Here is a 17,168-nt window from a genome sequence, read left to right as displayed (position 1 = left end):
TAAATGGAACCAAGATAAAGTAGCACCGTAACAGATAAGTGAGCGACAATTGATTCTGCTCCTGAGTGATGCTGGTGAGATCGGTCCCAACAAAAGCGACTTTCTAGCATTCCTCCTCTAGCAAGAAGCGAAAGCTGAAAAGCATGAGTCACTTCCTCATATTGACGGAACGCTCTGTTTCGTTTGTTTTAAGTACGTTTGTTTTTTTTTATTACGAATACTTCAAGTTGATCCCAGCCAATTGCCCCACCACTGTACATTTGTCTTCAGCTTCGGATACATATTTGGTACCTTTGGTGTTTACATGCTAGCTTTCGTCTATTCTATCTGCTTAATCTATTGCATTGGCACAAACAAACACATGGAAAGCTATCTGCCTACTGCCACTGAAATGCACCTGATCGTTTTTTGGTGATCGCCTCTTGCGCTAATTACCAGAACGCTCTGCCACTGCCGTACTGGTGATGACGCTAGTGATCTCTCCATTTGCTCCCCGATTCCCATCCATCGATGGTACACTGTGGATGTTATTAGAATTAAAAAGGATTAGAATCACACCGCGAATACTGCCCATGAGTACTTACGATATTGGTATGTGGCGTGCAAGATTGTTAGGCACGGGTGCGAGATGAGGTGACGAATTTCCACCTCCGGGTGCACCTGGAGAACTGTCCACAAACCGTGGATCGTGCCCGGGTGAATTGTGCAACTCCATCGGCTGCGAAGTCGCTAGGTGCGGTTGGCTGGCGTTCAATAGCTTTGGTTCGGAGATCGAATGATACTGGGACGGTATCATCGACGGAAGCAGTTTCCCTGCGGGCGGAAATGCTTGTTAAAAAACTACCAACCACCTCCTGACGTAGCCTTCAGTACTGCTGCTCACCTGTATTAAGCCCATTCATAGGCTGTATCTGCTGACTAGATTTTGGTTTGCGCTTGCGCGTCTGGATACCATCCTTCTTCATCGTAAGCGGACGGTTGACACTATGAAGTTTATAGTACAATCCGCACGCATTGCACACTGGATCGCCCTGATTGTTCCGGCGCCATAAGGTTGTCGTCGTAGTTTGACAGTTCGCACACGTTACACCCGATCGGCGGTTTCCCTGTGCTGGAGGTGTTTTCTACCGAGAAAAGTTCGTTTCAATTACTTGATCTATGGGCTGATCATGACGGCATGATCTCTCTTACCACTGCTTGTTTGGCTTTTTGCGAACGGTTTGGAGGCCGATTGGTGCCCGGGTTCTGCCTTGTGTACAGTGCACACGCATTGCACAGGGTATGGCCAACGATGTCTCGCCGCCAGAGTGGTGTATCGGAGCTGCCACAGTTCACACACTCACGGTGCTCTGGGGGTGCCGCCAGCTGTGGATCGTATGCTTCGTTCAGCGAGCTGATCTGCCAACTGTGCTGCCCATTTGACGCATACTCTCCAACATTACCGCCCGCATTATCCATCACGATTGTACCGGTAAAGTTCTGAAATATATTTACAAAAGTCAAACAATCGTTAGCCGAGAAGCTCATAGAGATCATAAAAATTTTCGATCTTATTTCGTTGAATATTAAATTGAGTTCGAAGCAGTACATTTTCATCAAACATAGCTACAATACCTACAGTGTTATAGTCAACTCCTGCACCATTCCAATAGCCGGGATAAATTTGTTGCGCTCCCGGTGAACTGCTGCTATGTCCGGTGGCATTTTCGTACATGTTCTGCGAGTTCGGTATCGGTGGCGTGTAGTGAATCTGCTTGGTAATGATTGACGATGAGGTAAGCGTCGGGTCACCTTTGTACAGCACCGGATTGGGGCTGGGCGAATGGTAGTAGATGGTTTCCTTCTGCGGCAGAAAAGTGGTATAATTGCCGGTCGCATACCCATCGGACGCAATGTAGTAGTTTTGGGGTGATGCCAGTGTATGCACCGGTTCCAGGTTGGTGTAGTGTGTTTTCGCATCCACCGTACCTTCGGCTACCTGTTGCACTTCACCACCCGGGCCGGACCCTTCGTGTGTTTCGTACACCTGTATAGTTTGGTGGTGCGGTTGCGCTTGCACCTGGATCGTCGTGCCGGACTGGGATGCTACAGCTACACTCGACGGATGTTGTGAAACCTACGAGGAGATAATGGCAACTCCGTGAGAACGGATTAACCGAAAGGATAAGTATCCAAATTTGTTCACGTTCTCATACCGCTTCAATCGTCTGCCTTACCTGTGCCGACTGCTGGTGTACGTGGTGATGAGTTTGATGTCCCGGCGGAACCATACTGTGTCCGTGATGTGCATGATGATGATGGTGATGATGCGGATGCGGATGGTGCGAAACGTGCGGATGTCCCGAACCCGAGTGCAGTGTCGATGGGAGCGTCAATCCACCGGGTGGCTGCTGGTAGATGTATCGCGGATGTGTATGATATTTAACGTCCTCGTAGCGGTTCACGTATCGCACCGGTTCTTCACCATCGTTCTTGTACTCCACAAAGATGGTTTGCGTTTGCACGGGTATAATGGTGGTTTCTGGTGGGTTGTTTGCTGCAGCTGCGGCTGCGGCCATTGCTGCCTCCTTTTCGATCATTTCCCGCTTTACGATCTGGACGCTCGGGACTGAGGCGGTAGCTGCTGTACTCACCACTACACCCTGTTCCTGACTAGTGGTGTGGCCGGTTTCGTAGCTGTAGGTATGCTGCTCAACACCGCCAGCCGATTGAACGGATTGGTGATACTCCACCGTATCATAATCCGACGACTCGTTCGGTGGTTCCTGTCCTTCCGCGATCTCCCTGCACGCACACACATAAAGCGATCGATGGATTATACACGTTGCGATCTAATCGTCTCCGATTGCAGGCAACCGTTTTTGGCACTCACCTAATTTGACCCGTTGTTGTGATCATTCGCTGTTTATGCTGGTTGATGATTACCGCCGTCTGTTGACCGGGTGAGTTTCGTTCCGCGGCCGCGTGTAACTCTGAGTTAACGATCATTTCGTCCACCGGTACATCGGACAGGGTTTGCGAAACGTTCACCGGCTGATGTGACACTGTTTGATGCACGCTGGAAGTCACCTCCGAACCGGACACCTGTTCCTGTTCCTTGGGCTCGTTAGACGTTTCCATCTGCAATGGAACCAATGCCACAAATGAAATGATAATATCCAAACTTAACGCACTGATTCTATCGAGTAGGTACGTCGATGAATCACATCGCAATCTCCAAAACCCACAAAAGCCCGAGGCAGAAAAATGGGCCCGTCTTTGCAACTCTCGAGCACGTCACTAAAACCGATCACATCCAACTCGATGTTGAATATCGGTGAGTGACTAGCGCTTGAATGGTTTGAAAAGAGAAAAAAAACGTAACTTGACGTAAAACGTGGGGATTCCGTTAAGCAATCACTTGCTGAGCAAACACGAAACGATGGGTTTGTCACGCGGCAAGTCAAATCGCGAGACATACGCACCTAAGCCACCATCTCGCATGGCCGGGCAAACTCATACTACTTCCGCCCAAACAAGCCCGTTTCCGGTTTGGCATTGAACCGATTGTGAGGGGGCAAGAAATTTGAGGGACGGGAGTTGTCGCAGGAAGCTTTGGTTCCGCTACGTGACATCAATGACCGCATCATCAGATTCAGCGAGACAGGAAGAAATCTCCCAGAATAAACACAGACACCAATGTACCGACCTACATTATTGACCCGCAACTATGCAGGTGTGCTTGGGACAGGCATATAGCGTTATGTAAAGCTAGTGTTCCGTTCTCATTTTTTTTTTAGGTATCGATGCCTGTTCCGACTTGTTGGCATGTTTAAAGCTTTCAAAATAATAGCTGTTCTTTTTGCCTAAAAGTGTATACACAACAAATTATCCTAAAGCTGTTCAATGCTTATTCGCATTAATTGTTACTTCAACTCTGAAGACTTGCAAAAATTGGACATGGGAATAGTAGAATAGGCTTTCAATGAAATCTGTGAGGGTTTGGTGAGCTATTCTAGTAGTAAATGCAGCTAAAATCACCTAAGACCTGAACAAACCAGTACGTTATGCCCTCTTTGGTCTTCATATGGAAGAACCAATTCTAAATTCCATTTAGAAATTCAGAAAATGACAATCAAGCTTCAGGAAAATACCTTCATGGAAAATAAAACAAATAAACAAAATTAACTTTGATCTTGAACTTTTAATTTCAGAAACCCAAATAAAAAATAACCTTAAAATCTACAATCCTTTGTGCACAAAGCATCAATAAAGTTAAAATTCTTAAAATTAAATCTTTATTTTTACATTCTCAATAACATTCACCTGCTAAGCCATCGATAAACAGTTCGCATATCATGCATCAAAATAAAAAACAAGCGTCAAATCGTTTCGCAGTTAAACAAAAATGGAGTAAAAAAACGAACTATTCTCCAGCATTAATTAATTCACCATTCAATATGCGTGCTTGTCACGTGCGCAACCTAATGAATCTATCTCTATTACCGAAACCCAACCCAGCAAAAACACTTCCAGTCACTGCTTCTTTTGCTCGAAGGAGATTGCCGCAATGCGATAAGAAGGTAAACACCAAAGGTTACTTTCCATCAGTACACATGCCGAAGGACCCGCCGCGTAAGGGACACACAGAAACAGAATGCCATTTCCCAATGAAACGAAGAGGAACGAAAGAAAAAAAAACAAACAAACAGAGAATAGGAAGTGGGTAGTGAAGGAACGGTCCACTATAGAAGGCCCACCATGCGTACGATGCGGCAAAGTGAACCCCCGGGGGCCATTCGAGACCTTTTTTGTGGACAGTTCCCTAACGAGAGAACAGACCTAGATAAATTGAATTGAGAAATAGCTCAAAACGAAGTAAATAAAGCGACAATCAGCACATGAGGCAACATCACGGGTTGGTGGGTGTGGGGTGAGGGTTCTTGTACCATTCTTGAGTGCCATAATGATGTGATGAAATTAATTTGTATCATTAGAGTGTTAAAAAATAAATGAGAATTATAACACTCTTCAATTTCTTCAATTAAACGTAATTCGGTCGTTGTCCATTCACATCCATCAAAACTAGTTAAACAACACTAAATACCAAAACACATTCCAACAGCTCTTCTTAAACAAATCGTTAGACATACTTAACCAGGGGGGAGGCCACAAAAAACCCTTCTTCTGATGAATAGTGCGGCTTTTGACACCTGATTAGTGTTCGGTCCGATTATCACTCTCTCAAGCAGCAGCAGCAGCACTAAAGTGTCGGCCCATCTAACACGAACTATCGATACGATGTGATACTGTATCGCATGAAACTCATATCTTATCCGATCCCCGACCTACGGCCGTCCACGGCCGATAACCCCGACCGGGCGTACCGGTAGTTCCCGAGTGGATGCGATACACACCGCGATAGTATCGCGCGCCAAGTGTCTGCTCTCGTCTGAGCTACCGGCAAACCCAATGCCCAGCCCAAACATAAAGACCAAAGTTGTGTGGTAAAAAGTTTCCGTCTACCGCACCGTTAAAGCTTCTTGCGTTGCGAAACCAAAGGTACAAAATTCATCATCAAAACCGGAACAGCTAACCGATCCCTTCCCATAATGGTGGTGGCCTTCGGCTACTAAGGCCGGTATTTAGTGCCTAACCGAGGCCTAAACATTGGACATATGGTATGATGATACGTATCAATTCCACGAAAAGCAGCTTAAAGAAACGCGTTCCTGCAAATCATTCTATTTTCGCCCGTGCGCGCCTTGTGGACATTACAAGAAACGTCCATTCGCTTTTGATGCGCGGGAGCTCATAAATGTCAGAAGCGTTCGTAAAATTTCGTCTTATCTGCTGCCTGCACGCAGTAAAGCAACAACAACAACAGCCAAAAAACCTTTACCGAACAACAATAACAACGAAAAGATGCCCTCGATAAACACCCCGCAATGTTCGGACGTTGCGGCTCAGCGAATGAAGGAGCCCCCGTCCAAAGTAGCGCGAACACTGGGAGTCTCCATCGGGGTGGTAATTAAACACGCCTCACGCGGTCACCTTGCTCCTGCTTTACTGCTCCATTTGCTCCAACAACGGCGGGGGGAAATTGCTTGCCACGGCTATATTTATGCCCCATTCGGATGGTGACCGACCAGAACAACAGTACTGATTTCATTTCCTCTGCTTTTGCTATCACACTGTGGAAGAATGGCGGGGAACCGGGCTGCTAATTAAATGGTTTCCAAAGAAAGTAATTTGGCCACAAAAAATGATCCGGGGGCTTTTTTTTCTAGCCAAGAAATTAACCTCATGGAAGTAGTCACTGTGCTACACCAAGGTTCATTGATCATGGATCGTTTTTTTTTTCTCAACCCTGAACCTTTGTCAAACTCAGAACGTTACTTCCCTTTTGGCGCCAATGTGTAAATACGTGGCGCCCAAATGCTTCACACGTTCCGAACCAGCCCGATGACTCAACGGCACTGGAATGCGTTCATCGGCGGGGAAAAGCAGTTCAACAACTGTTAACAGAGCCTGCATCGGTTCTTTCTTACAAAGCTCGCCCAAATGCTCACTCCACTCCACGACGAGGAAACGTGCGAGCCGTCGGCTATTTCTTTCTAAACAGAAATTAGACCATCCATCAAGCCACACACTCGGCCGTAGAAGTCCTAATGTCCTGCACCTAAAAGCTGCCCAAAGGCGTCTACAAGAATGCACCAAACCAACGGCAGTGACATCGTCCCAACCAGAAACGGACCATTTTACATTCCCTTCGACGATCACGGTCTGCAAGTAAGATATCACTATCAGAAAGCTATAAATATAGTGCGACAAACAACTGATCCAAAAGAAGGAGGAAAAAAAACTACAATGAAACATCGAAATGCTTCGAGGTCTTGCGGTTAGCGAGAATCGAATGGTGGAAGGATCGCGAGATCGCTTCCGATGATCACCGACCGAGATCGTTGCACTGTCTCGTAGGCACGTAGCGATAAGCTCAAATGAGCTCTAAAAATCTTACCCTCAAGTGTCACCCGTCCAGTCATACAGCGAAAGATCCAAATTTTTGAAGATCCCAAATGTTTTTTTTTTTTTTGGATTTTACTCAGATGTAGCTCGGAACCAGCCGGCCATGAGGAAATTCATGTTATCTAACCGATTTTACATAGGTTTTTATGCGTGACGTGACGCTGGGTTCTAAGCCTCAAAGCATGTAATTCAGACCAATCGGTTACGGTCAATCTTGACGGTGAGGGTCTGTCTGTGCTAAAGATCGAAACGAAAGGCAGACGACAGCTAGCGGCGCTTCACTTGCAAGCAGATGCAACGTTCCGTATTACGCGTTGGTTCGTGGCAGGTGTTTCAAACAACAATTGATGAGTTTTAGATTAATTTTTAATGTTAAGAACACTCAAAATATAGAAAAATATATGCAACCAAAGTAAAGAAGGAAGCATACTTTTGTATCTCCTTTTAAATACACAACTATTGATGAAAAGGAGTATAAAGACACTTGCCTTTTCCCAATTTCAGCTCCAGTTTATTTGATCATATAGTACAATTTGTAATTAGTGTTTTTATTCGTCGTGTTAATGAAAGAGTACTTGCGGAATATTTATCGATATTTAGTCCATTCTTCTTGAACTGAAGACTTAGTATACCTTTAAAATCCAGACATTTTCTAACGAGTATGAATCGGGACTAACGTATGACAACGTAAGCTTAAAATATTTTCGGCTGTTTTATTTATATTACATGATACAGAAACATCATGTAATCGCTTCAAATACTTAACCGTTGTACGTTGCCATATATGACATATAAAATTTGACAAACGGAAGTTGTAGTTGTTTTTATTGTGTATGTTTTTATACTTTTAGCTACGAACCAAATTTGCTACCAAAAACCATAAGTTAGACAAATACAAAATCCCCTTTACTAAAAAAATTGTAATGGCAATGAAATCAATTTATAAATATTATTTGTTTTTATCTATTTCGTGATAATTATAAAAATCAAAATCTTCAGAAGTAGCCTTAATTTTTAACTCTTTTTGTACTAGAATTCTCTGGGAAAAAGACATTGCTGGTTTGGTAGTATCTTTATCACTCATAGATAAGTTCAAAGCTACACAACACGTGTTTGCTCGTGTTATTTTAATTTCTATTTCTTCTTGAAAGGATCATTCCAAGGAAAGAGGTCACTTTCAACTTCGTATAAAATTATTTGTTTCATCATTGTGTATGAAATGTCTTACTGACTAGCTTATTATGATCAATTAAGAAAATCAGTCGACAAAGTATTATTTTTTTTATAATAATGCATCTTTCTATCAAATAATAAACTGTAACTAACAACCGCAGAACTTCTCTGTGGTAGCGAAAAGGGATAATCTTTACAATAATTAATAATTTAATTGCAGTAATTAGACGATCTTCATAAGCACAAATTTGCCTCTAAATTTTTACACTTGTATCCAACAGTATATAAACTTATCATTAACAGGACAAAAAAAACTCTAAGACCAAAAATAGTCTGGAAATAGTCGTGCAATTAAATATTGTATATTTCATATTTCTATATGCAGTTAGTACCATCACAATGGGATACACCATTCATGTAAAATAAAACAATTTAAAAGTTACAACAAAAAATGCGGAAAGCATTATAAACTTCTCTAATTATGGCCGTAAACACACAAGCAATCAGGCCTGCTCCAATTACTATAACAGCCGGCACGCTCAGTTCCAATAAACAATTCTTCCATTCAGTTCTTCCAACAATAACGAAAGAAAACAAACGGTACCACAGTAATGAAGGAAGCAAAGGTCTGTTAAAAAAAAAACTTTTCAAGCTTCGTCCTTGACCATTGGTGTGTCATAAAATAAGACACGGTTGAGCTTTATCCTTCGAAAATATGAAGAAAATAAGACGCGTAAGACGCTCAAGAAATCAAACTGTCCTTCCATATACCTTCCACTGCCTTACCGTACTCAGCCACTTGTTCAGGAGGCGCCACAAGTAATGGTTATTACGCCATCCAAGGTTTGGCTTTAAGGCAATTTGCTCAGCAGTAGCCCATAAGGGTCGATAACTGTACGGGTGCTGGCTATGTACAAACGAAGATTTTCGGAATAGGTACCCCTTAACCGATCGTCCGGTGAGCAACGAAATGGGAAACCTAACCGTTGAAACATAAAAACATAAACGAAGACAATAGTCCTGACCAGAAATCATTCATTCTTTTTGCTGAGATCCTACGTCGTATAGAATATGATTTACAGCAAACCATGGCACAGAGCGTTGGCATAACAGTGGCAAACATTATATCCATCCTCAGTTATAGCTTTGCTATAAAAACGCATCACTTCAGTTCCAATATTTTTCGTCGTTCACTAAATTTGAAACAAAATGCATGCAAAATCGTTGACGATCCGTAAACAAAACAAACGCCTCATAGCATATGCCGTGCGGATGTGTGTGGGCCGCTTCCTTTATCACACATATTCTACACAGCGCACTCCGTTCCAAGATTACTCATCCCGGCGATAGGGCTATCGATAGGCAAACCGGGACACACGATAACCATCTATGCAGCAGTGCACCCGCCAACCGAGCGGGTCAGCCCTGGTACCCGGACCTCCCGCCAACGTTTCGGACCGAACGATTTGGACCGTGTGGGGGATCCTCCGATAAAAAAGTGTATTTTATCTCCATACTACTGGAGAAGCTGCTGATACTGTGTGTTTGCCACAGCTGTGAGGTTGGTCTATCTGTGAGCCGGCATGCGTCTAGGCGTCCACTGATTAGAATCCTGCGCGGCGTCCCCGATTAGGACATCTGTGTTTGGATGCCGGCCGGCAAACTGGTCCCCAGTAACACGTTCCACCCTTACACAAAACAGTTTACCATTTTCCCGACTCTTCCGAGTGAGCGTACCTTGACAACATCGCCGGACGCTTCATGGGATGATGCTGGAGTTACAGGATCGATCGGTACCGAAGCCATCGCAGCCGCCGACACAGTAGTCGTCGTAGCAGGTACACTTGCTACGGCCGAGCTTGGTACCGGGCCTGATGGAGGACAACTAACCGCTACACCACCACTCTTCGTATCGGACGAAACGGCCATCTTGATGTGTCTACCACGTGACAAATTGTGCTATTGTTTTCGAAAGTCGTATGAAACAGAAAACTAGCGGAACACAAACACCTCACCAGTTGAGCACCGTGTATCGGACGCCTGTACTACTAATTATGCTTAAGCACCAACTACAACTAAGCGTTTATTCAGTGGTTCGCTAGTGTCTCGTACACCTATACACCGCGGAGCGTTATTGTGCGATTTGGGTGATATACGCGCACTAATCGATGGCTCTCACACGGAACACCGATCACACCAGAAGGAGCATCTCACTGCGACTAAGGATTCCGCGCCGCACGACATGTGGCGACTACCGCACACCGCACAAATTATGTACATATTGAACGAAATTGATCGGTGAAATTGTATAGAAGGAAGAGAAAAAAAAACCATCCCTCTTTATATATATACATAAATTGTATATATCGAAACCACATCGACCGCGACCGATCCGTTATGGGTGTTCGGAGACCGCTCCGAGTGTGTATTGTTCGTCCCCACGTCTACCACGAAAAGGGGCTCAAGTCTGGGGGTGCCTGGGGATAGGCTACCTTATCTTATCAGCAAAACCTGAGCTGATATTGCGTTTGTAACGGTAAAAATCTCACACCTTCCCAACATCAGAAAACACTCGCAAGACTCGCGCACTCTTGATTGCACATAAAAGCGTACGCACACACACACACACACAGAGAAAACAGGGATCACAACATACGCAGAGCTACACAAGCTTACGCACAATAAACACAGCGAACTGCGCGCTCCGTTACTGACGCTCTGACGGGGGTTTCTTCACATCCATCAATCAATCGAAGTCCTTCACTCGCACATAGTACCGTGGCACGGCAGCGCAATCAGTATATCGTACGATCGATCAATGGACGGGTGCGATCGCACCTAACAGCGAAACAACTTAACACCAAAGCTTTTCCCGCCCAAAACTACACTAACTTATCTGGTGCCCGACATACTCACCGGCAAGTCTTAAATCGTGTCCAACATCCAGGATGACCGACCGACAGTCTCCTGTGCCCCCTCCGAGTGCCCAAGAAATCTGGTGAGAAGAAACCTGGGGCGTCCTCACCAAACCAATGCACACCGCCCATATGCCCGAACTGAATCCGGTGTGCCACGTTTGCCCACGAGATGATGTTCCGAAATGGAAAAGACCGAACGAAGGGAACGCGAGAGAGAGAGAGCCAGTGAAAGAAAAAAATACACACATAATATTGTACAAAATATGAAACAACACACACAACGGGCTTTGAGGTAAAATCAACATTGGCCGAACCTGTGGCGGTTTCGGTACGTCCATCCGCGGGGCCCCAGGAAGGAAATAAGCCCTCTCGCTTTGCTATGGTTTGCGCCATCGTCATCGGCACTGTTTGTCCAGAGGGTGCAGATTTCCAGCGTCCACGCTTTTCCTCTCCCCGCCCTGGTTTGTCCCTGCAGTCCCCGTCCACATCACATCCCTCAGTCACCCGCACATTTGCCGTGCCTATACGTTGCATTCTTGTTTGGACTGCAATAAACTCCGACCGGCACCGGTATACAGAGTCACGCCATAAGCGCTTTTTGTTCCCTTCAACCCCCGGTTCATTTGTTTGTCTATGAGGTTTCTGGTGTAAGTTTTGCTAAGATTTTGTGGTATACGTTTCCACCACCACGAGCAAAACGATCCACATTCAAAAAAAAAACTAATTCTACTCGTAGGAAACAAGAAAAAAGCACACACACGTTTGCCACTCATACCTACGTGATCGTTCTCTGCAACACATCTTCGTCATGTGCTGCAGAAAGACCTGCCGCCAAGGGTAGCTTTTCGAATCTTCACTAATGCCACCTTTCAAGTAGAACAGCAACACAACAAAAATCCTTCGCCTAGCAAAAAAAAGGAAACTGCCAAAAATTGCAAACATCTCTTCTTCCGATCACTCAAAACTAATCGTGTTGGTTTGGTGGTTTTGTTGTTTTATCCATGTTTATTCCCATTTCCTGACCTGTGCCATCGAAAGCATCGCAGACGAGGCAACCGTGCTGAGACAAATTTGTTATTTGCTCATAAATTACTCTTCGAAACAACTATCGTTTGCATACTGTTGGCACACGATGCCTGGCACGATGCTGAACAAAGATTCCGCTGTGCGGTACAACACGAACCCCCCCCCCCCCATTAAAACGAGCGAGCGTGTGCCTATCGTGAACAGCTTCACTTATCTGATATGCGATTTCGAATCGGATAAGCTAAACGAAACAATAACAGTGTGATCAGATTAGTCAACAGCGGGCGTATTCGTGCGCATCCGTGAGCTTTGGAAATGATGTTTTTTTTGGCAAACAGCACTTGTCTTCCTTTCCATCTGTGGACATCCACGAGTCGGTATCGGGAGGAAAGATTTTCTTCCCGATCCAACATCAATACATCTTTTTTTTTTGTTTTCCCACCCCAGGTTCGGTATCGATTTTCGGTAGGCCCTAAGCTTGGCTTATCTTATCTACCGTAAGCATGTGCCTGCTCGAAGCCGGAATGGTGGTGGATGTGCCAGCAGTCCTAGACTAAAATAGCGCCCCCAGTGATGGAACTCCTGGATGGTGGAAAAAACAAACTGCCATACAAACATTGATATGGCAGCACCGTATCACGGTTCCCGGGGTTGGAAAAACATATCATACAAGTAAACAGATAGAGATCATTAGACATCAACCTTCGCCTTTATGATCCCCACAAATTTGTAGGTAAAGGGATCGAAAGTGTACTTGTATTATTTTTTTTTCATTCCAATCACTATCTTTATAATTACGTTGCGCAATATAATTAGATAAATTTCTGCTGTTAATCCGTTTCAAATTGGCTAGAAATGGTACACGATCTTCGATCGCAATGATTTAATCATCGTAAAAACAATGTTTTATCGATTTATGGTTTTTTTCCTCTATTTCATTTCGGCTAAAAATATCCCAACAAGCCACACCTGATGGTTCCATCTGTTAGCCATCCATTGTATTGAAGAGTAGACAAAGTACAATTGCACCTATTGTTGCGCTCCTCTGACAATGTGATTATTGATCGATCGACTAAGAAAAGGGTAGACTTCTATCAATCTCTCATCCAATTGACTTGCATCGTTTAGCAAGTGGAACTCAGCGTTTTTTTTAAATACCACACCCATCAGACTTCTGGTATAGCAATCAAAATGCGCCCGCACAGCAACCAAACCTTGGCACTGGGACATTCGTCACCAACGATCCGAACGACAGCATTGGTCAGTTCTGGGTAAAGCGAAGGCCTGATTACTCCATCTTTCGGGGAAGCTTTGCCCGTAAGGGGTAAGATTAAATTTTCTCCCGTGGATTCCTTCACCTGCGCAGAAACTGCGCAACTTATTTGTAAAGGCAAGCGAACTGAGGTGTTTTGCTAGAATTGCTTCATTTAAGGTGTCCCGAGCTCTTATCTTTCCCATTGCAACATATACGGCCGGGGGGAAGCACTACGGCTCGACATATTGCAGAAGGCCGACTCGGTGGCCGAGCCCGACAAATGCTCATTAGGAAGGGTAAACACACACCATAATGACCTGTGGTGGAGCACACGATGGAGCGCGATAACACTGGAACATATTACCTGTGACTGCGTTCCCCCCGCGGGGTGGGTTCGAGCAGTACGGCGATACGTGTACTACCTCGTTTATTTTGTTCTGTTCGTTTCCCCACTTCGACATTGGGTGGTCGGGCATGTACTTATCAACGGGTTTCATCGGCCCGAACCTTATGCGAAGCTGAAACCGGCCGTGACTCGACACAAGTGCTCCATTTTGTAGCTGAAGTGCAACATCGCACATCGCTTGATTGGATCACTGCGGGAATGGACGAGGTCTGTGTTTGGAGAGGAGTTCTTTTATGATCAGGCTGACAGCTTCTACCCATCCTTCAATAACCCTCTTCGTACCCGGTACCGTACTTATCAATCGAACTTTGGATGAACCGGGGGGAGCCAGTGGGGTATCCAGGTGAAACCGGTATCCGATAAAATGATATCTGTCAAACAGGTTGCTGGGAATCACCCAGGTACCTACCCAGGTGCACCTTCGTTCCCATGCTTTCCCGCGATCACCACCCATCCACGTCAACGTATGGCGACAGCGTTGCGCATTGTCAAACGATCGCTGCTAATGCGGGCACACAGAAGAAGACACCCCAAAATCCCTTTTCCTTCAATTAAATGATACCCGACCACACTGGTACGAAACTGTCCGTAGAAATGAATTATATGACACTGCTATAAATGTCGATCCACAAACGCGCACGTCAGCACTATCGCGAACCGACATCTTGACAACGTTTGCAGCACAAAGCATTTGGGCTAACTTTTCCACGCTGACACACAGACACATTGGCCAGGATTGCTCACCTGCCATATCACCAAACTACATCGGTGTGTGATGATTGTCTTTACTACCTTCTGGTGTAACATTTAAAACAATACATCACATCACCTTGATCACCGGCAAGAGATTGCATTGCACCGAAATATTACACTCACCCTGTTCACTACACAGCATGGCCAAACGCAGGTGCAGCAGCTACACATTCAACCCATGGCCACCACTAGATTTGTATAATCCCCTCACACCCAAAAACGGACCGAACCACCCGCACCGGTGCCGCAACCGACTCTAACCGAACCGTACCAAAGTTGTCCAACGGAGTGATGCCTCAAATATTGTGATAATATAATATAATATAAAATTTAGCACTCACTGTGGGGCCGTTTTCGAAAAACGCTTATATCTCAGTACAGATAGTGAAGTGTTGCGGTTGATAAGTTAACATATCAATTTGTTGTACCTTGATTTGCGGCGTTTACGCTTCGCGTACCCGGTCACGGAAAGCGCTGCGTTCACGTAGCAGGGTGTTCTAGCAATCTTGGCCAGATGGTATACGATCCGCTGATGGTTGTCGCAGCCGCTAGAATCATGCGTACCGGTCACCATCGGAACAAATCGGAGTTATTTTTTATTCGATACCGGGATGGGAAGCGAAATGGGGCAATGTTTTAGACCGAAAACTGATGTCTTTAACGGTGCGCAGCCGGCTCTAGGCTGCTCGAGCGCAATGAGCAAACCATTCGAACCGCCGGTTCGTTGGACAGCTATCTCCTATCATACTAACCTTATTATTTCTTACATGCAAAAGGATGATAACTCCCTATCTCTGACAACAGTTTTATCAACCTATATCTGGGTGGGCGAAGTGGCCAGATAGGCACAATAACTATACTGCTACTTCAAATGTGTCCCCAAACAAATCAACGGTAGTGCACTAGATGAAGCGATCCGCTGCACACAGGATGCGGAAGTAGTAGTGGGGCGTAAATTTTAATGGAAGTATATTTTAATTTGTTTCTTTAATTCCTCATTGGGGAATTAATCCGATTTCCTATGAGTTAAGAGTTTTGCATACTTTTGGTGCAATTGGAGGCTAGATATCCTGAATCCTGAGGCTGAATATTGATCACTTTTGATCTTCATCAAAATCTTCACAACGTAAAATGTGATACTTGTCATGTGAAATAGGTAATCTTCTTTTTTCGTACACCAATCTCAGAGTTCATGGTCTATTCTTTCTGTTATCCTTTAGCTTCTTCAGATTTTTCGATTGTTTCTTATACGATCAACTTACGCAGATCGTCTCAGTATTTATTCTAGTTCGTGGTACAAGTCGCTATATTCAATCGCAACTCAATTATCAATACTGGACATGGTTGAGATTTGTTGACGATCTTAGCGTGTGTAGATTGGATCAGCCTTCAATAAACCACCGGACCGTAGTAATGGTTCTAAGATCCATAATTTTCGCTGAATTAGACCACCGCTGAGGCACAAAATTATCGATAAGAGCTCTCAGATGTTCTTTAAGCACCTTGGTAGAAATGTCCACCTCAGTTTTCTCTAATTATGAATAGTTGTAGATGGTACTATATTTTCCGCTGATAATAAAGGATAACATGCCTTTTACTTTATCTAAATAATAATTCTAAATGTGAGTTACTCGTCATTCTTCGACATTTTTTGCTTCTTAAGAACGGCTAGGACGTATCAAGACACTTAAATCTCTTCAAATAGTTTGATTATTCTCAAGTTTCTTCAAAGCAGTTCTTCAAACCGTTTGTCTCCGTGTTGAACTTTTTCCCCTTTTTTACGCAGGGAACAAATTATGACATACCGCAGTTTAAGTTGGGTCGTCTTGCTTAATCTAAGTTTAAATATTTATCTTTCCATTGGAAGGCCGTATATTCTTGGAACACGGGACATTGCTTCAAGATTCCCATTGCAAGAAGAAAGACGTTAGTCAACATGCACTACTTCATATAAGCTACGATAAGCGTTCTTCAAGTCGTGACGTGGATGCATCCATCCAAATTATACCAAAGAGAAAAAGAGTTTGATTCATGTCCGCTATGAATATCTCCGAATCGCCTGGTCGTTTCCTTGCAATCCACACCGAATAGACCCGTTCGTTTGTATATTCTAACCGTGCCTTCTGAGCTTGTGCTCTCTCCCATACTTTGTTCTTTCACTCTTCACCTTAAACCAGAGATATAGACAATCAGTGTGATTGTACAGCCAGATAACCGCCAGATAGAAACCGTTCATATCTGGCAGATATGGTTTTACCAAAGGAAAACCGGCCCACTCGAGGCATTTTGTCGCCTGTGCAAACAGATAAAATCGCATGCGGACAACCGGCAGCAAACCAAACCTAAGACGAAGTGTTAGTTTCGGCCTTGCCCCCGGTGCAGTATGCGGCAAGGTATGCTATAGTAAATAACATTATCAAACTTATTATCTTATAATATGATTATCGCAGATATTCATTACAATTTTTCCTGTCTACTTCCTGGCGTGAGCCTCTATCGGGCGGTACCACAGTATCAGAACATCAGTTTTTAACTGCGCGTGTCAGTTCGATTACGGCAGGAGACCCAAAAGGGTCCGTACATTTGAATTATTTTCGCTTCCTGTTTAAACCATTACCAAAAAGCGATG

General features: G+C 44.4%; 1 protein-coding gene across 8 annotated transcripts; it reads right to left on the bottom strand.

Annotated features, from left to right (window-relative positions):
* Nucleotides 1–177: 177 nt before the first annotated feature.
* On the bottom strand, nucleotides 178–15,714 carry LOC125766092 (trans-acting T-cell-specific transcription factor GATA-3-like). 8 transcript variants are annotated; one of them, XM_049431693.1, is made up of 9 exons: nucleotides 14,968–15,714; nucleotides 11,098–11,237; nucleotides 2,873–3,120; nucleotides 2,196–2,784; nucleotides 1,619–2,116; nucleotides 1,192–1,479; nucleotides 884–1,124; nucleotides 585–813; nucleotides 178–518 (listed from the first exon to the last, which is right to left on the bottom strand). In XM_049431693.1, the coding sequence occupies exons 3-9, from the start codon at nucleotides 3,118–3,120 to the stop codon at nucleotides 428–430; spliced, it is 2,184 nt and encodes a 727-aa protein (XP_049287650.1). In that variant the 5' UTR covers nucleotides 11,098–11,237; nucleotides 14,968–15,714; the 3' UTR covers nucleotides 178–427. The 8 variants fall into 8 exon arrangements, with proteins under 8 accessions (XP_049287650.1, XP_049287651.1, XP_049287652.1 ...); XM_049431694.1 differs by lacking the exon at nucleotides 14,968–15,714 and adding an exon at nucleotides 14,663–14,916; XM_049431695.1 differs by lacking the exon at nucleotides 14,968–15,714 and adding an exon at nucleotides 11,414–14,517.
* Nucleotides 15,715–17,168: the final 1,454 nt, after the last annotated feature.

The sequence above is a fragment of the Anopheles funestus genome, chromosome 2RL (genome assembly GCF_943734845.2).
Source record: "Anopheles funestus chromosome 2RL, idAnoFuneDA-416_04, whole genome shotgun sequence".
In the NCBI taxonomy this organism is placed as follows: domain Eukaryota; kingdom Metazoa; phylum Arthropoda; class Insecta; order Diptera; family Culicidae; genus Anopheles; species Anopheles funestus.
The sequence above is the reverse complement of the archived record's forward strand: the minus strand, read 5'-3'. Positions and strand labels throughout refer to the sequence as shown.

What these genes read in the sequence shown, in the direction of transcription:
- LOC125766092 (XM_049431688.1), bottom strand. Translation starts at nt 10,110, where the DNA reads ATGGCCGTTTCGTCCGATACGAAGAGTGGTGGTGTAGCGGTTAGTTGT. An exon ending in CAGGAGTTGACTATAACACT is followed by an intron (nt 1,480 to 1,618) that starts GTAGGTATTGTA and finishes AATATATTTCAG; the next exon opens with AACTTTACCGGTACAATCGT. An exon ending in AAAAAGCCAAACAAGCAGTG is followed by an intron (nt 1,125 to 1,191) that starts GTAAGAGAGATC and finishes TTTTCTCGGTAG; the next exon opens with AAAACACCTCCAGCACAGGG.